At 41.3% G+C, this 22,190-nt stretch overlaps 1 protein-coding gene across 1 annotated transcript in view; it reads right to left on the bottom strand.

Annotated features, from left to right (window-relative positions):
* mcm9 (minichromosome maintenance 9 homologous recombination repair factor) overlaps nucleotides 1-19,764 on the bottom strand; it is a 42,279-nt gene extending 22,515 nt beyond the window's left edge. Inside the window, exons 1-5 of the mRNA XM_063222290.1 lie at nucleotides 19,713-19,764; nucleotides 18,478-18,647; nucleotides 17,696-17,846; nucleotides 3,672-3,991; nucleotides 378-459 (exon numbers count right to left, since the gene is read on the bottom strand). Of these exons, the coding sequence (XP_063078360.1) occupies nucleotides 378-459; nucleotides 3,672-3,991; nucleotides 17,696-17,846; nucleotides 18,478-18,639 (715 nt within the window). The 5' untranslated portion in view covers nucleotides 18,640-18,647; nucleotides 19,713-19,764. The remainder of the gene's footprint in view (nucleotides 1-377; nucleotides 460-3,671; nucleotides 3,992-17,695; nucleotides 17,847-18,477; nucleotides 18,648-19,712) is intronic.
* Nucleotides 19,765-22,190: the final 2,426 nt, after the last annotated feature.

Raw genomic sequence — 22,190 nt, 5'->3', positions numbered from 1 at the left:
AACACTGTTATTTGACCGTGGTTGACCTTTTGACCTTCATATTTGACCTTAAAGGTCAAGTTCCATGTTGGCAACCAGGTGATTCTGAAACCTTAGCCCATGCTGATAACTTCTGGCATGGTTGCCAACTTTTAACAGAAAATGCCATCAAACATTTATTTTAGGGTCTTGGCAGGCTAACTAATACCCTGGGCCTAAATAACTAAAACAAGTTTCCTTGGAATGGAACAACCTGCCTTTCAACCATCCCATCTGAGTAGGGCTGGGTGATATGACGATGTATATTATCATCATGCTATAAGTAATAGTGATATATGTTTGTATCCATCGCCCAGCACTGAGGTACAGCTAAGTGCAATGTAATGGAAAAGCCAGACCTGATTTGCAGCTGTCCACCAGGTCGTCCTCCAGAGCCACCAGCATGGAGCGAGGGATGCTGCCCACAGACAGCTTCTGGACCTGGGCACAGAGAGGATGGAGACAGAGGCAAGCAGAAAATGAAAAGTCTATACTAAGATATAACTAGATTTATTAGTTTGTTTGTTTATTTTTTCATTTATTTTCTGTATCTTCTTTTTTTTTTCGAAAATTCATGACAACCATCTCATTCCTAACCAATAACGTTCAATGATATCTGTCCACATTTTACATTCTTCCAAAAGCACATTGTTGCGGTCACACACTGATATTGGTCGAGAAGGCCTGTCTCTCTGTCTCTGCTCTAATTCATCCCAAAGATGTTTTATTGGGTTCAGGTTAGGAGTCTGTGCAGGCCAGTCAAGTTCATTCATACCATGCTCTGTCATCTATGCCTTTTTGGATCTTGCTTTGTGCATTGGTGCACAGTCATATTGGAAGAGGAAGGGGTGCGCGCCAAACTGTTCCCACAGAACCGTTCAGGATACCACAACATTTTGGACAATTCCATGCTCCAAAAACAAACAAATGACGGCAGAGTGACTCAAGTAACAGTGTGAAATTTGGAGGTGTTGCCGGTGTTTAATGTTTTCTATTGCTTACACAAGTTTCTCAACTACTTACTTTTTTGTGCATCAATTACCTGTTCCCATGCTTGATGACCCCTTTCATTTTTAATGAACTCTTGAAGTGACTTTATTGACCCGGGGAAAGTGCTCCTCTTTCTCCTTCCCCTCCAATCTCAGAGCTCTGCTCTGTTCTCTCCGTGAACACAGGTAAAAGAAAAATGCACACACCAAACCAAGGACCATTGTGTGTTCCAAAAATGTTATTGAGTTCCATTGAGTTATTGAGTTGTATGTGTATGTGTATGTGTATGTGTATGTGTATGTGTATGTGTATGTGTATGTGTATGTGTATGTGTATGTGTGGTTTCTTTTCTTTTTCCCCCTCCATATGTTCATCCCTATTGAGCACGCCTGATAATGATTTGGAAATGTGCACGTCCATGTTTTTTTTTTTTAAACTTCAATTCCAGAACAAGAATATAAATACATTATTTCATGAAAGACAGCTAAGAAAGATAAGGAAGAGAGCTAAAGAAAGGCACATTATATTAATACATATGCAAAAAGAGTAATAAATCTGGGTATACTATAGTGAAGTAAAAAAAAAAATTATATTACCAAAAATATTCTCTAACCTGCCTTGACTCATATATGAACTTAATGTAAGGGTCATTTCACATGAAATCAGACACTTTGGGACCCGACCGACACGGATTTCAATCATACTTGGTGTGCCTTTTTAGTAGCAAGGTAGCAGAACTGCATTGGTTTGAATCTGACACTAATATTAAGGGAGAAACAGACTAGGAAAGGTCCACATGTGAGGGTAGGACACTATACATTCAGCCTTGATTATATCAGTCAGTGTTAGTCACAAAAAGCTGTCTGTGGTGTTGTTTGAAAGCTCTTTTCTGGCTCTACAAATTACACAATCAGAATACACAATATGATCAATTGAAAAATTAAATATTGAATATCTAAAAACCCTCATATTTTAAAATGGCCAGCTCCTTGTCTTAACGTAGCCTACAATTTAGTTTAGTTTAGTTTATTTAGTTTAGTTCAACAGGGACCATGCACAATACACATTGATTACAGAAGTAAAAAGATGGCTTGTGCCAGATTATAGCTATATAGCTAATTTCCATCTGCAGTCCCTGGACAGGTAAAACAAATATTAAAATACAATAACATAGACAAGATATAAACAAGTAAGCACATCCATAGGCCAAACACACACACAGGTCAAACACACACACACACACACACACACACACACACACACACACACACACACACACACACACACACACACACACACACACATTAAAATGGCATACAGTGTGAGTCATTTTTTTTAAAACATATGATTAATGTTGACAAGACTGGTTGGTTAATATCCATTTTTTCACACCCCTTGAGAAGGCCTGATAATCAGTAATACTTTTTAGGTTACTGGGTAGACTATTCCATGTTTTGGTTGCCCTGAAGGAGAAGGCTGACTGAGCAAAAGCAGTTCGTCGGATTGGGAGACTACAATCACCCCTAATGGTGGATCTTGACGTTCTGCTCATCAATTCAGAGCAGGGTTGAACAAATGTTCTTAGGGGTGGGGGTGCTGCATTGTGAATAATTTTATGGATTAGCCGCAGATCAGAAAATTGTATGATGTTTTCAAGGCTGAGCATATTATACTTGCTCAGTATAGGACAATGGTGGTACTGAAAAGATCTTCTATCTAGGACCTTCAGGGCCTGCTTGTATAGTGAATCAATGGAACAACATTGAACATTGATGAACATTGATGCCGTGAACAACACCTGAAATTCTGGTGTTTGGTTCTTTATTCATTTCAGAGATAATGGGACATAAAGGTTGAAATGAGTTGTAATGAAGTAGTAATAGAGTAGTGTCAGGGACAAGACTGGACTGGCCATCTGGCATAACAGGCATTTTCCCGGGGGGCCCTGCACCCTCGTCGGTCCCTATTCCAGGTACTCAAAAACTACAGCTTCTGCCCATTGTCAATGGACACAGTGGAAGCTAGACCATTTTCAGCATTCAGAGAAGGCAGGATTCAAAGAATAAGCTCAGTAAAGGAATTTTCTAAATGTTCAAGCATCAAAGGGTATGTTGTAGCTGTATATGATGGCAACTAGTGGCTAACATGTGTTGAGGAATGAATGCCGAGCACTGGAGAGGTGAAACTGAACTTCCTGCATCCTAATGGACCATCTCCATCCTTCACATATTCCGATTAGAATAGAGAATCTTTGGTATTACCATATTATTACTAGGTGATTTGTATGATGTCATATTTTTTAGTTCCATTATCTCTGAAATTAATAAAGAACCAAACACCAGCATCTCAGGTGTTGCTCGTGACATTGCTGGCTACGTTTGGACAAGGAACTGGCCATTTTAAAATATGAGTTTTTTTAGATATTCAATTTTTTATTTTTTTATTTATCATAATTCATATTCTGAGGGTTGTTGTATTCCAAGGTGATTGTGTAATATGTAGAGCCAGAAAAGAGCTATCAAACAACACCACAGACAGCTTTTTGTGACTAACACTGTGAGACTGGTATAATCAAGGCTGAATGTATAATGTCCTACCCTCATTAAATGTAATGCACTGTAATAAAATGTAATGTGGTATGAAATGTAATCCAGTGTCTGCACCTGCTCCTGTATCTTGATCTCCTGGTAGTCGCGGCAGGCCGAGGGCACGGCTGTGTCTCCCTGGAGACAGGTGAACTTGACGGAGTTGCAGTTGGCGTCGGGGCTGGGGCAGTGCGTGGGCGCCGCCAGGGCGTAGTGCTGCTCGAAGTCGGCCTGTGCTGCAAACACGTAGCGACACTTGGCGCACATGTAGTCGCGCTGGAACTCCAGCAGCTTGGGGGTGCCCGTGCGGATCACCGTGCCCGTCACCGACAGGAAGTGGCCGACGTCCCGTGCCCGGGGGATGTGGTCACGCGTCAGCTCCGGGCACACGGGCAGCCCTGCATGGGAGAGAGCGCAGTGTAGAATTATTAACATCATCAGCATTTTTTTAAAAACTTTTGTTGGCTGCCATTTTGACTAGGACTCCCAGGCAGAAGAGACACATGGACACAATGGGACAATGCCTGGCTAAATAAAGGATAAAAAAATAAAATAAAGGTTTTGGTATGTGGTCACATATCAGCTACAGGCACACAGGCAGGCCTAAAGGAGGAGAACAGTGTAAAGTTCTCAACACCAAAAGCATTTTAGGATGTGGTTGCCTATCAGCTTCGGGGGAACACGCAGGCCTGCATAGGGAGAACGGTGTGTAGAATTATTATCAACAAAAAGGGTAAAATCAAGTGATTTGGTATGCGGCTGCGCATCAGCTCCAGGCACACAGGAAGGCCTGCACAGGGGAAAACGGAGGGTGGAGTTATTATCAACAAAAGTGTTTTAGGGATGCACTTCAGCTCCGGGCATGCAAGCCAGCACGAGGAGTACAGGGTGTAAACTATCTAGGCATAGCATAAGAACAGACTGAACACCACAAAAGCACCAGAACTCATTGACGCTGTATAGAGAAGCAGACCGTAAAATCAATTAATTAACATAAGTGTTTTGGGATATGGGTGCACATCAGCACCGGCACACAGAAAGGCCTCCGTGGGGAAAGTGGATGGAGTGAACATGGAGGAAACAAACTAAAAGAAGACTGGATACAAATTATTTGTGGGAATGTATATAATGTATGTATGTAAATGCATTTGGTTGTTGTGTCTGCAACTTAGGGATGTTTACCGGCATGTGATTGCAAATGTAGGCTATTCATTTATACTCAACTATTTTTTAAATTGTCTTAAGAGTATACTACCCCTGTTATTTGTACAAGCTAGTCAAATGGAGCATGGAATTAAAATCTTGTTGAGCTGTTCAAACCAAGAGGTATTTTTACTCATAATTCATGGCCAGTGTGCTTGACATTTCATTTTCTTCAGTGATGAACATTTTATCAAAGGTTATTAAGAGATTCATTTATTTCATCAGCGATTTCATACATTTTTAATATGACTAGAAATGACCATACCATGCTTTGCCACCAGGTGGCAGTCTCTTCCTGTGATGTGAGCCAATCCCACTGCACTGCGTGGCATACACTTGCAAGGACTTGCATAATGCTTTTTAAAGACATCAGTCTCAGATGTACAACATGACTAAAGAACTAAAGTGTCATGAATGAGAAGAGAGTGTGGGCAGCACTTGCATCAGGAATTCATTTTTTCCCCCCAAAAAGATGAGCCGCGAAAACATCAAAAACTCTCAATCAGGCCGTGACTGATATTGGCCAGGCCAGCATGGTTTTGAGACCATGATCACACAACTTCAAAGCACTGCTGCCATAAAATGTGAAATACACAATGTAGCTTATCATACTACTGAGCCTCAGTCGTACTACCGGAATTGCAAAATATTTCAGATGGTGAGTGAGTGAGGGGCATAATTAAAGTTGACAAAGTTTTCTGCCTCTGATAAGAAAGTCCCTCTACCACACTCGTGCAGCAATGCAACCGCATGCAATCCCACAAAAGACCAAACTTGACAGTGGGTGGAGAGGACAGTAGGTTAGGTTAGGTTAGGTTAGGTTTCTTTATTAGTCTCCACGAAGGAGAAATTTGCTTTGGAGACAGGGAGGTTGCAGCATCATAAGGAACGGAACACATAGGACATAGGACACATGACACCAACACAGAAAAACAAACAACAGTAAAACAATAGAAGAAAAACTGTGTATGTAGGCCTACATGCTCAGAAGCACTGGGAGACTAACCCACTGCCCTGACCCATCCAGACCATAACCCCCCCCACCCCCCCCCACCCACACACACACCCACACACCACATACAGTGCACCCCCACACAGCTCCGTCCCCCCCCCCCACACACACACGTTCAACCAACCAACACCCTTCAAAATAACTAGGTTACATCCATTCCATAGTTAACATAAAAAATAAATAATAAAGATAAATAGTAAACACAGGGATACATTCATGTTTACATATCCCCCCCCCAGCTTTTACCCTAGTTTCCATCCCACCAACATAGCTAACAGAGGTCCATTTTGTCCCACTCAATCTCTCTTATTCCCTGTTTATTCAGTAGCTTGATTGAATGGGGTATAAAGGAATTTTTAAAACGATTGTATTTGCACCAAGGGAGTCTGAGCCTGTCCCAGAGTTCAGAAAGAAGTATTCTCCATTTAATGCATGATCACCATCCGCTACAATGGCATTCGCCTGACTGATAGTGGCCTGCTCAAAGAGCTCCTGCGGGTTAAGGGGGGGCATTACCCCCATAATCTTACCTGCATTTTTAATAAGTCTTGAGATTTCTGCCCTGTGTTTAACTGTGAGATTGCCAAACCAGCTGGTAATCCCATAACGGAGAACAGACTCTATTGTGGCTCTATAGAAGATTAACATTATGTTTTTACACACTCCAAAGACTCTGAGTCTGCGCAAAAAGTGGAGACGCTGGTGTATCCTGGAACAGACATTGGTGACCTGGGTGTGCCAGCTGAGGTCGCTATCTATATGTACACCCAGGTACTTAAAAGTTTTAACCTGTTCAATGGCCTGGCCATGCACTGCCACTGCACCCTGGCCACAGAGGGATTTGGGGTCTACCACCATCTCTACTGTTTTTTTAGTATTGATGTGTAGTAAGTGTGAATCACACCAGTCAACAAATGTATCTATAGCTGTACCTTATCATTATCATTTTTAGAGAGCAGGCTAAGAATAACAGTATCGTCCGAGAATTTAATAATATACTGATTTGGCCCTGAACTGACACAATCATTCGTATACAAAGTGAACAAAAATGGTGAGCTGACGCAACCTTGGGGCGCGCCAATACTGCAACACGTTGTATCCGACAAAGTAGTATTGAACTTGACCCGTTGTGGCCTATTTGATAAAAAAGAATAATACCACTTAATTAAAAACGGATTTACATTCAGCTGAATTAGTTTTTCAAGGAGAATGTGTGGCTGGATTAAATTAAAAGCAGAGCTGAAATCAATAAAAAGAAGTTCGGCGTAACCTGCGGGATTCTCTAGATGTTTGAGCACTAGATGCATTATGGTTGCAATGGCAACAGCAATATCTTACACATCCTCTCTTACTGCACACTCTCTCTCTCCCTCTCACGATGTGCTCCAATTTGCACAATGAAGGATGCCCATGCCTTTATCATTAGCTGTTGTCAACTTATTTTCTTTCGCCGCGCAAGACGTTTGTGATGAAACATTAAAGAGAACTGAGAGCACCCGAATGAGAGCTGAAGATATCAACTCGCATTCAGATCTGAAATACTGTGGCTTGAGTAGACTATAGCTTTAGTATCCAGACTGTCCTTCCCCCCAGAGGCCTATCGCACAGGGAAAACAACTCCTCATTAATCAGTTTTTTTTTTTAAAGGACTGCATGCAACCATTTTGCTTCATTTGCATTCATGAGCCTTCTTGGCCTTATTTCATGATTGCCCTGGAGGAATACAAAAGGTGAGAGAGAGAGAGAGAGAGAGAGAGAGAGCGAGAGAGAGCGAGAGAGAGACAGAGAGAGAGACAGAGAGAGAGAGAGAGAGAGAGAGAGAGAGACAGAGAGAGAGAGAGAGACAGAGAGAGAGAGTACTGTATTGGACTTAAAAATAACAGCGTGGAGAAAAATAGAATCAGGAGGACAGCAGCGTGGTGTCATGCAGTGCCCTGCAGTCAACGTATCAGTGGCCTAGATATGACCCCTACCCCGCTCACACATATTACCCCCATTCTCCCACACGCCTAAAGAAGTCTTCCATCCTCATTCTCTCAATTATTTTATGAAGCCTCCTCCAGTGGATGACGATGGAGTCAAGGAATCAAGGAAGGACGGAGTCATGTACCTTGAGCAGCCCCGCCTCTCTGGCACCCCCAACCGCCCCTGTCGTTTTCATGGTAACATCACAGGATACTTCAGGCAGGGGGAAGGAACTGGGGTATTGATGTGAACCCAATGTCTCTTCCTCTCTTTACTACCATCCAGTCTCTCACAACACCTATTCTCATCCCAAATTAGGCCCTCTCTCATACTCATACAACGGGGGCACTACGCCACCATGCCATGACACGTCATTATGGCCTTCCGAACAGGTCGAATCTTCGGATTCCAAGATCAACTTCCTAACCACTTGGTCATGACCAGTGTTGCCAGATGGAAAACGCTGATTGCTGAATTATCGTACCAAAACTTCAAAATTATCGTTTTTTTTGTGGCTTTTTGGGAGGAAATTATCGTACAAGACCCAAATAGTTGTTTTAATATATCTAAATGAACTGAATGACAACTCTGAAATCATCGTACATCCTGTTGTTTTTGATCGTACAGAGGAGAAATTGGACAAAATTATGGTACAAATGCGATAATTATTGTACATCTGGCAACACTAGTCATCAATACCCCATCATGATGGGTTAGATACATCCAGTGCACCACCCCGGCCGATGAAAAACTCATGGCCAACATTAGGGCTGTTTAATATATCATATTAATATTGTGATGTCAATATTGCTGTCAAACGATATCAAATTTTATAATATCGATTTGAAATATTTTAGTCATTTGTCTATACTGCCAAAAGGTTACGCTAGGGCTACACAATTAATCGAAAATAATCGAAAATCTTGATAAACTCATGAAATCGAAGTCGTGATTTCAATCGTGATTTCATCGTGGCAATAGTGACCTACCTTTGAGAGCGTCCTTGAAGCCAGAACATACTGACAGGCTGGTGTTTCTGGACAGATATCTGTCCACCTAAGTTTCATGCTATTGCCTTTACATAATTATTACAATTCATTTTATTTTGCTTCTTGGTCTTGGTTATATTTCATCTTCTTATATATATATTTTTTTTAAATGCAAAAAACCCCCCCAATAATCGTGATTAATAATCGTGATTACGATTTTGACGAAAATAATCGTGATTATGATTTTTTTTCCATAATCGTGCAGCCCTAGGTTACGCGAAGCGCAAAGCATTCCCCTCCACTTGAGCCATTGCGAGCACAGGGCATACTTGCTAACCAACACTCATACAGAACACCACAGTGTTTTTCTATGGCCCTCCACTCCAACTGCTGAAGGGTCATTCCACGCCAAATCAACAAGTGCCCGCGCACTTAGGTCTCAAAAAATTCTGAAAATATTACCAAGTGTACCCATGGTACTTAAGAGAAACACTGTACATTTATTTGAATGTAAGATGTATACTCTCCGTGTTACAGCCAATTTTACTGGGGGAGGGGGGTGCCCATTTTGTTCACACTCTTTTTTTTGTCAAAGTTCACAAGCCCCTAGCTCAATAACTAAACCATGTAGGAAGCTCAAATTTGGCATGCTGGTACATAGAAATAGTTTGTTGCTAAACTGTCAGTTTTGGTCTGTATGATCCTGCATCGTCATAGCATTCCCTCAAAGACGATACAAATTGTACTGGAGTTTTTGGCTGTGCTCTGTTTAGGCCTTCAGAAGACATATTTGTGCCCAACATAGCCTCTTGATTTTTCCCCCTTGTAGATACAAGTAGAAACACTCCCATACAAATCTATAAATAGAAAGGAAACCCCATCAGTGTTTGACCAGAAGACCTCACAAGTCTGACAAATCATTTTGGGTGTCATTTTCAGAGCACCAGAACACCTTGTGGGATTGTCCACAGATTTTTATTTTATTTTTTTCTTCATTCTCCAAGAAGTCTTCTTTTTAAAAATCCCAATGAGACTTGTCTTATGTGATGTTTTCGTTTTTAATTTCCACCCTGAACATGGGCAAAATGCAAAAAGAGAGCAACATGATTTCTATAACATTTAATGTAAAGACTAAATAATCAAATGCAAATTTTGCCCAGACATGATCACCCGAGAGTCCTTGTGCAGGGGTGCAGGAATCCCTTTCAATATCAATGATTTCAGGAGGGTCATTCCAGCTGGAATCAGCAAATGGTCCCCACTCGACCCCCTCGGATTTGCTTGAAAAAAATATATGTGATGGCTTAAACATCCAATAGAACATATCCACCATTGCAGATTTCAGCTGTGCATACTTTTTTCCACAAAAAATCTGTAAATAAGGACACCCCCTCCCCCTGATTTGGTGTCACTGCCTGAGTGACCATATTCAGACTTAATTATCTCCAAAACTATTTGTGGTGGATCCATTATTTTTTCAGGGCTAAGAGTCATAGACCTGACAAGCATACATTACAATTTGCAGCACTGTATGTCAAATTACACCTTAATGCTGGCCCTCTACTTTTCTTTGAAATTAAAATTGCAAGGGTTTTCAGATGTCCATAAAAACCTCAAATTTCAACATTCAAGGTTCATCCTTGGTACATGGTCAGATATGTTCCATGACTTTCACATTACATCATATTTAATATAAGGTTCCAATGGTTGTTGAAATGCAGAGGTCCAAAAATGGGCAAAAACTAATTTATACCATTATTTGGAGCAATATTCCCAATCTATGACACCAGTTGTGAACTTGCTGTTTGGTGTCTCTGAAAGATAATATTATTATTCATAACATATCTAAAATTTGGGATGGTGTTTTGTCCCATTATTTTTATAATGAATTTTAAAAACTCATTCCTGTGTGACATGCAGGTGTACCTTAGAAGCCCTGTTACCTTAGAAAAAAATTGGGTTTACTACACCTAAAATGAATAGCCAAGTCAGTGTACACTAAAACCTAAAATCTCTGATACCAAATAGGTGATTTTATATTTGTTCAGCTCAGTATTTCAGTATTTCTGACTTAACCCTCAATTCCGTCCTAAGAAGGTGGCCAATCCCCTTGATTTTTGTGTTCCATTTTCACACAAAGATGGCGGCTCATGGAGCCAAAGGGCATAGTTCCAAAATAGTTCCAGGAAGTCAGCATCATGGGAAGGAAACAATACACCATTGTTTGGAGCAATATTTCCAATATATGACGGCGGTTGTGAACTTGCTGTTTGTTGTTTCTCGAAGAGGATATTCTTATTAACAACATATCTAAAAATTGGGATGGTGTTTTGCCCCTTTATTTGTATAATGCCTTTTCAAATCTCAATGCAGTGTGGCATGCATCCCTCAAATCCATCCAAAGTGGCGTCATGAAAAAAAAACCCACCATTTTTTAGAGCAATACCTCCAAAGTGTGACACCAGCTGTGAACTTGTTTTTTGTTGTGTCTGTAAGAGGATATTTTTATTAACAACATAGCAAAAAAATAGAATGGTGTTTTGCCTCATTCCTTTTAATGATCGTAAAGCGCATTGCGGTGTGACATAAGCCTGTGATCAAATAGTGCAGAGGGAAGCGGAAGTGGTGAATTGTTCTGGGCCAAGGACATGGGGGAATCAAGATTGGGTACTCATTACATTGCATGTATTGAGAAGGGGTCTCTTCAGACGACTTTCTCCCGGGGCCAAGGCAAAGCTGTTTGTTCAGCTCAGTATTTCTGATTTTTTTCAGGGATTCTGGCCTCATCTTTTTAAGTGTACTATCGGCCAGATGATCAAGTGACTACGCAACATGTTCTCACTGGCGCTACGTTAGCAATAAATTCAAGATGGTTGAGAGAAGTACCATTTTGAGAGAAGTCATAAAAAAACAACCTCTGGAAATAAAACAAGGTGTTGATATGATTTCCTTGATGCAACCTTGACTTCCTTGATGGTGATTTAATATTGTATTGTATGTATTAAACAAGGCAGGAACTTTTAATGCTCTGGCCTGTGACAAATTATTTTATACACACTTAACGTTCAATCAACAGCTGCACCTTATAAGTTGACTTGATAAGGTAGCTTGCCATTGTCATTGATAATGCATTAGGTATCTGCACTCATATTGTTGTGTGCAACCATTCGTCATTGGCAATTCAATGAGAAGCACCTGAATGAACATTTGAATGAAACTTTATTGTCATTGTACAGGAACAACGAAAGTGATACCTTGAAGGACAATGATACAACATAGATATTGATGTCAGTAAGGATACCACCACCATGTTCAGGGCACTTCCGTCAGGGGAGGATGATGGGGGGCGGGAAGTTCTACAATCAGGATACCTCTTTACAAACAGTCTCCTCCTATGTGTCATCTCTAATCAACTTTTACTTTCCTATGCGACCATAAAACAGTCCCACCCCCGCCAACAGTCACCACGACAGAGGTACCCTGACTGTAGAACTGTGCCCCGCCCCCAATCCACCACCATATCTGAACGCTTTTGCATGCTGCAAAGCTTCCTTTCGGCTTCCACCATCTCACCTGGATCAATGAAATAATGAACTTCACAAGTATTGCACATTCTCTACAATTATCCAAACCGAGATTGTTCTGATCACTGCTGCTAACCTGCAATCTACTTGATAGCATTGCAGTGGTATAATATTATATTGATGTAAGCAGCTGAATTAGATTGCAACAATATGACAAATACCACGTTTGTCTGGTGCCAATATGAACTTCTGTGCCTTCAATATTCACCTGATATTGAATACTGCATGCAAGCAAACTCTTCTAACTAAAACTCCAGGACCATGCTGTCAAAATTGTCTGAGGGAATCTCTAGCCAGTATGAATTAAGTTATTTTGCAATACAGCTGGTAACTTAACGAGTAAGACACAAGCTTCATAGCAAATATAAAGTTACAGGTGCTGATTGAAAGACTAGTTAGGATGGGAGTCCTTGTTGCAAACAAGAGTGCTACAATTCTTTAATCCTCTCCTATTTCACCACTTTATTCCAAGACTACTACTACTACCGCTACCACTACCACTACTACTACTACTACTAAAATGATGATGATGATTATTATGATTTTACAATTAAAATAATTAATGTCTATCAAAGCCATGTGCAATGTGCTATTCTTGCTGTGTGGCATCAATCAATTCATTTACAAGTGTTATGGTTTCCCTAGAATTTGCTTTGTCATTCACAGGGTAGCCATCTTGTTTTCACTATTAAGGTGACATCAGAGCCATGGATTTGAGAGTTGCGACAAGTCGGTTGGTGACATGGTCCTCATAGCTTCAAGTAATTGTAGCCAATTGAGATTTTGAAGTCCGTTATAAAAAGAATGAGGCAAAACACCATCCCAATTTTTTTATATGTTCAGAAACACCAAACAGAAAGTTCCTAACTAGTGTCATAGATTGGAAATATTGCTCCAAACATTGGTGCAAATTAATTTTTTCCCATCTTTGGACCTCTGTATCTCAACAACCATTGGAGCCTTTTGTTAGATATACTATGATGTGAAAGTCATGGTACATATCAGACCATTTACCAAGGATGAACCTTACATGTAGAACTTTGAGGTTTTTACAGACATTGGGAAACCCTAGAACATATGATATCTACACAGAGTAGAGGCACATTATTACGGTGTGATTTGACTTACAGTGCTGCAAATTGTAATATATGATATTCAGGTCTGCGACTCTTAGCCCTGAAGATATAATGAATCTGACACAAATAGTTCTGGAGATAATTGAGTCTGAACATGGTCACTCATGCAATGACGCTAAAACAAGCGTAGGGGGTGTACTTATTTACAGATTTTTTGTGCCAAAAGTATCCAGAGCTGAGTTCTGATATTGTGGATATGATCTATTGGATGTTTAAGCCATCACATACATTTTTTTCAGGCAAATCCGAGGGGGTTGAGTGGGAGATTTTTCAGAAATTTGCTGATTCCAGCTGGAATGACCCACGAGCGTTCAATGTGGGAGCAGGTTCGCACACCAAAAGAGACAGTAGGTCAGGCACAAAGAGTCATGTTGTTACTTTTTTTGACCAGCAGATGGCAGCGGAAGAAACGCATAGAAAACATATTGCTCTCAATGTGCATGGTTCCCATGTTCAGGGTGGAAATTAAATAAGAAAACACCACATAAGACAAGTCTCATTGGCATTTTTAAAAAGAAGAATTTATGGAGAATGAAGAAAAAAATAAAATAAAAATCTGTGGACAATCCCACAAGGGGTTCTGGAGCTCTGAAAATGACACCCAAAATGATTTGTCAGACTTGTGAGGTCTTCTTTTCAAACACTGATGGGGTTTCCTTTCTATTTATAGCTTTTTATGAGAGTGTTCCTACTTGTCTCTACAAGGGAAAAAAATCAAGAGGCTATGTTGGGCACAAATATGTCTTCTGAAGGCCTAAACAGAGCACAGCCAAAAACTCCAGTACAATTTGTATCATCTTTGAGGGAATGCTATGACAATGCACGATCATACAGACCAAAACTGACAGTTTAGCAACAAACTATTCCTATCTATGTACCAGCATGCCAAATTTGAGCTTCATACATGGTTTAGTTATTGAGCTAGGGGCTTGTGAACTTTGACAAAAAAAAGAGTGTGAACAAAATGGGCACCCCCCTCCCCCAATAAAATTGGCTGTAACACGGAGAGTATACATCTTACATTCAAATAAATGTACAGTGTTTCTCTTAAGTACCATGGGTACACTTGGTAATATTTTCAGAATTTTTTGAGACCTAAGTGCGCGGGCACTTGTTGATTTGGCGTGGAATGACCCTGAAGGGAAGGAAGATTGTGAATTGTTTAGCACAATTAATTTGTCTTTAAAAAAATATTGTGATGTCAATATTGACTGAAATAATCATGATATTGATTTTTCTCATAACCGAGCAGCCCTAGCCAACATAGTGCTCAAGGCAAGAGACATGGGACGCAGGGCATGCTAATGGGGGTGCATGCATAGTGCTGTGGACATGAAATGGAAGCGACAGCTGAGGGGCACGGAAGGAAGCTGGCCCAGAGTCAGCTTGTTAGTCACTCTGACCGACTGTGACCTGGAGACTACTGATACATGAAACAAGACCCCACTTACATGTAATGTGTGAGGATATTTGGAAACACATTTTTCCATTTCAGCTTTTCAAAAAAACACAAAAAAACCCAAAATAAAACAACAAAGTCCTGTATCCGTGAAACAGAGGATGCTCCTTGTTTGAACAGCTATGTCTTCCAAGCTCAAAGCAGAAGTTAATTTGCTCCCAGCTAAACTCTATAACATGAGCTGGACGAATGAGATTCTACACAGGCAAAGATGAAGATAAAATAACACAGCTTCATCTGGAGAGAGGAAACTTGTATATATGACTTGCTCTCAGCAATACACCTGAGTTTGTACTCAGTGATACACCAAGTTTGTACAGACTTGAGGCAGTTGCCATAGTAACCATGACTTGCAATCAGAGTACGGTTACCGTGGTACCAGGGCATCAGGAAGCTACCAGACAGAATCAGGTTAAGTGATCTGAGCATGTGCGGAGAAGTCTGTGAACACTAATAGTTCTACTTTATTCAGGCCGACCAGTGCCCGCACCAGTTATGTTCGGCACTAAAGTGCTTACTTGCGAACCTCCTGCATTCATACCAGACTCTGAACTTTTCCGTGTGTGACCATTTCTTTACCCGGATGAACCTGCTGATGTCCATGTTGTTGTCACAGTTTGCAGAGAACAAAGTATTCTTTGGTACCACCTGATGTCTGAGCTTTAAAAAATGCCATTGACCCTAGTACAGTATGCTAGTCAGACACATGCTAAAGACAAAGACATGTTAGAGACAGAGCTCTGCTTCCTGACCTTCTGTCTTCTGCTAAGATGAGGTTGTCTTTGCAGCCTACTCCGATTTATTGGGGTTGTTTTGTTGGATTAATACTTTATGAGGTTTCACCCATTTACACTTCTAAATTAATATTTTAACGAGACTGACCCATCTCTGTAATACAAGACAAATCACAAAGCCAAAGTGCTGCAAATCAGCGATGACTCCAGTCAAGGGCGCTCATCTTATATTGACAACACTTGTGCTGTTAGCTGGTTACTTGGCATGGCAAGTGTTTTGCGCCCCGTCCCTTGCTAACAATTTCTCCGAAGAGCATCAGCAGCTATTGTCAATGACTTGTTGGCAGTCTCTGGCCAATTAGCACCAATCTGTATTGATATCAGCAGCTGGAGAGTATCTAAATTGGCCCGATGAATCTAATGATCTCGCCTCAGTCACAAGCCACTGCGCCACCGTTGTCCGCTCCCACACACACATTCGACACCCCCAAACAAGCATGGCAACAATTTTACATTTTAACCCTATCCAGACTGGGGGGGGGCTAAAAGTGCCCGCACCAACTTTGATGTCGTATAATTCCTTAACGACTTAAGCTATGACTACGAAACTTTGTGACTTTTCCTAACATTTAGTTGGCTACAGTTTAGTACCGAAGGATTAGGTTTATCATTTTTGCCGTTTTCTAACAGGTATGTCTGACCAAAAATCACTTTACCATATCTATGACGCCATATATTCACATTTTTTTGTTATTTCCATTAACATCAGACAACTTTGTGAGCATTTAAGTGGTTTGAAGCATAAAATCATTAAAATTTAAGTGCATTACCTACATTTGTTGGAAAATCCATTATGGCGAGATTTTGGGCATAATAAGATAATGATGTCATAATGACGTCATAATACCAGATAATTTCACAAAAATTATGTCAATCATAGATGCCCATATGTAGATCATCTCCCCCAAGTTTCGTAGTCATACTGTATTCCGTTCATGAGTTATGAGGGGGGGTCAAAAGAGCCCCCCCCCCAGGCCCAGGAATGCCAAAAAAGCCCAGTCTGAATAGGGTTAAGCTTCATATGCATGAAGTGGAAGTGAAAGTCCACCTGGGAAACTCCAACTCCCGTTGTCATTGTGGCACAGCAATCCACAGCACACACGTGCATTCTGCACACAACGAACATGTATGTCTCACCCGTGCAAGGGAAAGCCCCCAGTGGCGCCCCAAGCGAGCAGAGCGGCGGGACGGTAGAACGCTTGGGGTACCTCAGTTATGGAGGAGGATGGGGGAGAGCACTGGTTAATGACCCCCCCACCAAGCTGGCCGATCAGGAATCGAACCAGTAACCTTTGGGCTACAAGTCTGGCGCCCTAATCGCTTACCCATGACTGCCCCTAATCATATTGTGACAACATGATCTGTAGTGGTGTCAACAATGATCGATTCAGCGATCCAATCCAATGTGGGGCATGGACGATCCAATACAATGCGGCAAGTTCCAGAATCGATGCCATAATTTTTTTAAGTTTCAATTACTTCCGTGGATATTTCGGGAGCAAATAAATGTTAAATTAAATAAGAGTAGTTCAAAGCATTACAAGACTGATACAGACTGATCCAGACTGATACAGAAAACAGCCAATAAATTGTTGCTCAGTATCTGACTACTTACTGACTACAATACTGATGAAAAATTTGCGTTGCTTTCAGTAGAAATGCAACGCATTGTACAACTGAATTGGATCGTATCGAATCGCTACCTCCCGAATCGTGATCGAATCGGATCGTGAGGACAGTGCCAATCCACACCACTAATGATCTGGGTGACTTCTGCTATTTCCTGACCCTCTTGTTGGCCATCTGCCGATTTTTCTAAATATCGATACAAAACATGAGTGTGAAATGATTTGACAAGAAAACCTAATGCATGGGGAGAACACAGAAAGCAAAGCAATGTCAGCGTAGGTGAGTAGGGTGAGCTTGATTATATGAAGGGAAACTGTCTCCCTTTACTCACCAGAGATGCGAGCGTGCAGGCTAGGTTTGACCCCAAGGGCTCCCTGTAGAGAGGAGCAGCAGGAGCTGGAGATGGTCTCAGCCGCCTTCTGCAGGGCGCCGTCAAACACGGGGATCACCAGGCTGGGGAACGCGTTGAAGTACTCGCCCACCTTCATGGCAAAGTCAAAGTCAGTCAGCTTGGTATTGAAATTCTTTCCACATGCACACTGGACACACAAGTGCAAAACCAGACAAAATGTAGTGGAGAGGTATATTTTGTCATCATAGCTAGAGGACTACAGTAGATGTAGTGTGGACTGATCACCCCTATCTACACTGTATTAGAGTAGCGTTTCTCAACGGAGGCTCTTAAACCCCCCAGGGGCCATTGGGGAGACCTACGGGGATGTTGAGAAGGAGACAGCTGAGAGGGGGAGTGGTGCTTTGTTGTCATTGGGTAGCATTAGTCCCTTTTTGTTTTCAATACTAAGGTGGGGCGTTGGCTTCTGATGAGGTCAAGGGGGCGTTGGGATGTACTGAGTAGCCTAATCTATTACAGCAAATAGTTCAATATGGTCGGCGCCATCTTTGTAGTAATGCTGCTTGACTGAACATCAAATGATTTCATTACCTTACACTTAGCTGATGCTTTTGTCTAGGATGATGACAGTTATTAATAGTACTACAGGGTATTGGTTACAATCCCTGGAGCAGTGTGGGGTTAGATGCCTTGCTTAAGGGCAGTTCTGACTTGGAGAGAGTTAGGCAGTGGAAGGGTGGGATTTGAAGTGTAGTACTAACCTCCATGTTGGCCTCAAACAGAGTCATGGCGTTGACAACGACCGGGTAGTGGGCCTCATCCCCATCCTGCAGGATCTGGAGGATGTCGCTGCGGTGGTGCTCCAACACGTAGTCCTCAAACACCTGCCCTATCAAGGCAGCTTGCTCCGGAGAGAGCATCATGCTCTCAGCTACATGCATAGATAAATCAAACCATCAACCAACCAACCAATTAAGGCATAGAGGGAAAGCGAAGGCATTGTTTGTAGTGTAGTGAAATGCTTACTTAGCTTAGGCCTACTGTGCATACACAGAAAAATGTGTCTTCGATTAATCTACTGCATTTTATTATAGGTGCTTTCTCCTAAGAAAGTACCACAATCTCTCTTACAGGCAGCGGTGATACATAGAAAAGTTATTTTATAGCATATTTACAGAAAGCTGAGCCATAATGCTTCACAAAAAGGACAGTCATCATTGATAAGTGTTTATCAAATCATTAAATCAGTGGGGTATCAATTGATTTATTTATTTCAAACTGAAATGGTATCCATAAATAATTCCCAATATTAAGTTATTATTATCAATATTACCCAATATTTATATTATACAGTGCCTCTAATGCTGTTGTGTTGATCTGAGGAAATCGGAGGATCAAAAATGTTGAACAAAACTTCTTATCAGTCTTATCAAAGCGGCTTGAAAAGAGAGCACTTTGATGCTCTTTAATGGTGAGGTATTGCGAAAATGACAGCCCTGGGGCTTTCAAAACATGCTAAATGCATTATTGTTCAATAAGCAAAGCGAATTATATGCTACAACAAGCATGATTTCGAACACAGACCTCTGCACTTACAAGGTCTAAAAAGTCTAATGTTTGGTGTAAGTGTGACATGTCAGGATCCCCCCAAAACATGAGAAAGTGTGAGCTAGGACATTTTCGTCGGTATCAGAAACATAAAAAAAAACAATTCAGAGATGCATCAACATCCAACGTTGATGACTGCTTGTTTGAACCAGAAAAATAAAGAAAACAAGCAAGAAGGACAAGCAGACGAGAAGCAACAACGTTTCGATAAAGTCATGTTTACATGGGCTTGTGATCATAGCACGAGCAGGGGCGTAGCTGCTATGTTTCCTTCGTATACAGTAAACACGACTGTTGTGTCCGAGTAGATTCAGCGTTGTGAAATAACGACACCGTACAAGTTGTCATGCTATTACTTATGTAACAAGTGTAAGTTAGTTAACTATACCTGCATGTGTTTACCTAGTCGTCTTGTACCATGCTCCGTATCCGCGCCTCTGCAGATTTGGATATGGCGGCAAGTTCTACCAAATGCTACTATGGGGGGGCTACCGTGTGAAGTTGCCCGAAGGAATTTTAGAGAACTTGTTCACGTCGGGACCCGACGATATCAATGTAGCCTACTTAACTTTGTTTCTAATTATGACCTACCACAGTCACCATGCTTATTATGGTTTGTCTGGATCAAACCCTTCTGGTTGAGCCTCTGGACACCACATACAAGTTGGTACATTCCAGGAACTCTGCGCGTGCATTCGAGCGTTCTGATAGGTCTGGGGTTATAGAGTTCTTCAGTAACGCGGAAGCATGTAGTAGATTGTAGTCTTTCATGTTAGCATTTAAGGACTTCCTGGTTCCTATCGGCTTCCGGCTTCCATTAGGAATGAATAGGGGCCAGTTTCAAATAAGCTCCGAGTGCAAGCACGCGCTTAGTGAACCCCCGCAAACGGTCGAGGGTGTTAAAAATAGGCTGTAGGTATGACATGGTTGATCATTTTGTGTCAAACTTCGACATAAATACGATGTTGCGTCCATATGCTAAACCCGGAAACTTTTGGCGACTACAGAAGCGGCGCCGGCATGTACGTGCGGAGGGTTGTACCCATGGCAACCAAAGGAAAGTATGTAGTTCGGAAGTTTTAATGATCAGAAAGGGGTTAGCAATATTGAATTAAAATCGTCATGATTTAACATGTGAATACACCAATATGATGATACGATCCGTTCCACTAATGAGAAAGGGATGCGGGGACACGCTAATGTTCGTTGTTGGCGTGCAACTTATATTTTTGCCAAACCTGAATCTCTATGGCGTTTTGCAATGTAAAAAATCGCCATGGAACCGGTAGTCCAAACGCCGCATACAAGTTGACGTCAACGCTGAAGAGCTCTATTATCAACCCTTCAGAGGGCCTTCACTTTTGTCCCCAAAAAGCAGATGCACAAGGCACAGTTCACATCAGAGACTTTCCGTCTGTTTATCCCTTCCTTTGAAACATTAATTTATATAAAAAAGGTGCATCTTATTTTTTTTATTATTATTATTCCAGTTCCAGACTCTATTCGTCCTGAAAGTGACTGTGTAGGCTCAATAGTGATTCCAGATTTTATTTCTATTCTAGCCTGTATAGGCCTAGTGAATGGACATTCAAATTGGTTGCCTATTGTTGCACTTTGGGCAATGCATATTGAGCTACAGGTGATTATAGGATTAAGGTTAAAAATAATAATAATAGAAATCACAGTGAAACAAAAAACGTGGGATTTTTCACTTAATAACAAATTGGCAACACAAAGTGGAAACAACAGGGAAACTACAATCCCCATCGGTGTGCAACACCACTGTCATTATGACACAGCACAAAGAAATTGCATTACTCCTGGCACCCTGACCCCTTACCCTGGCCTTTTTCCAAGGCCGGCGGCCCATACATTGGCGCTTTACATGGCAAGTAGATGCATTACAAAGAAAATCAGGGAGTGACTTTTCACCTTTTGAGGGAAGTCAATAGCCTGACAAAACGCCAGACCCAACTTCTTTCTATTTGTGAATGGAAAGAAGTAGAGGGAGCATGTAGTCAAGTAGGCCCATAACATTCTCTGAGAAAATTCTGATCTGTTCTGAAAACCCAAGTCTTGCTGGTTGTTCTGCTGTCAGTTGGTGACTATTGGTAATAGGGCAAAAACAGATAAGAGAGAGTGATGAGATGCTTCTCTCCTCCAGCATCTCACCGGTTACAGTAAACTCCGCACGCACGCACGCACGCACGCACGCACGCACGCACACACACACACACACACACACAACCTTTCTTCTGAATGACACATCTCTGTTTTTGAAACGGTGACAAATTTGCACTTGTGGCTCTTTGTTTGAACTTTGTTCTTCTGCAAATGGAAGATTTTCGGTTTTACCACTCTTTTTACATACAAAGAGTTGCAGTATGATTCTATTTGACGGACCAAAGTGATGTTTTACTTTTGTTGACGCTGCATGTCAGTGAGCCAGAATAGTGGATACGCTGCTTTGAAATATTCATAGGCAGCATCTTGCCAACAATCTGGCAAATTCAGTTTCCAGTTTGTGCCGTTTGTGTTGTTCTCACTTGGAGCAGGGCTTCTGCTGATGTGACTGGGCTGTGAAACCATTGTGAAAAGTCAGATTACGGTTGGTAATATGGCTCAGAGTAAATCTGGGTTTTTTTGTGTTTTTTTTTTTTTTTTTTTTTACATTTGTAGCCATCATTTTACCTTGTAACATCACAATGGCTGTTCTGTTGAAACTACTACAACAACAATAATGTTTTGTGTATGTGATACAGAGAAAATCGCCATTAAAAAATACGTCTACATTTTTAAATGTTCATTTCTTTGCAAAATGTGCTAGTTGAGGTCTTGAAGAAACTACTCTAGCTCCACTGAATTA

The sequence above is a fragment of the Engraulis encrasicolus genome, chromosome 18 (genome assembly GCF_034702125.1).
Source record: "Engraulis encrasicolus isolate BLACKSEA-1 chromosome 18, IST_EnEncr_1.0, whole genome shotgun sequence".
In the NCBI taxonomy this organism is placed as follows: domain Eukaryota; kingdom Metazoa; phylum Chordata; class Actinopteri; order Clupeiformes; family Engraulidae; genus Engraulis; species Engraulis encrasicolus.
The sequence above is the reverse complement of the archived record's forward strand: the minus strand, read 5'-3'. Positions and strand labels throughout refer to the sequence as shown.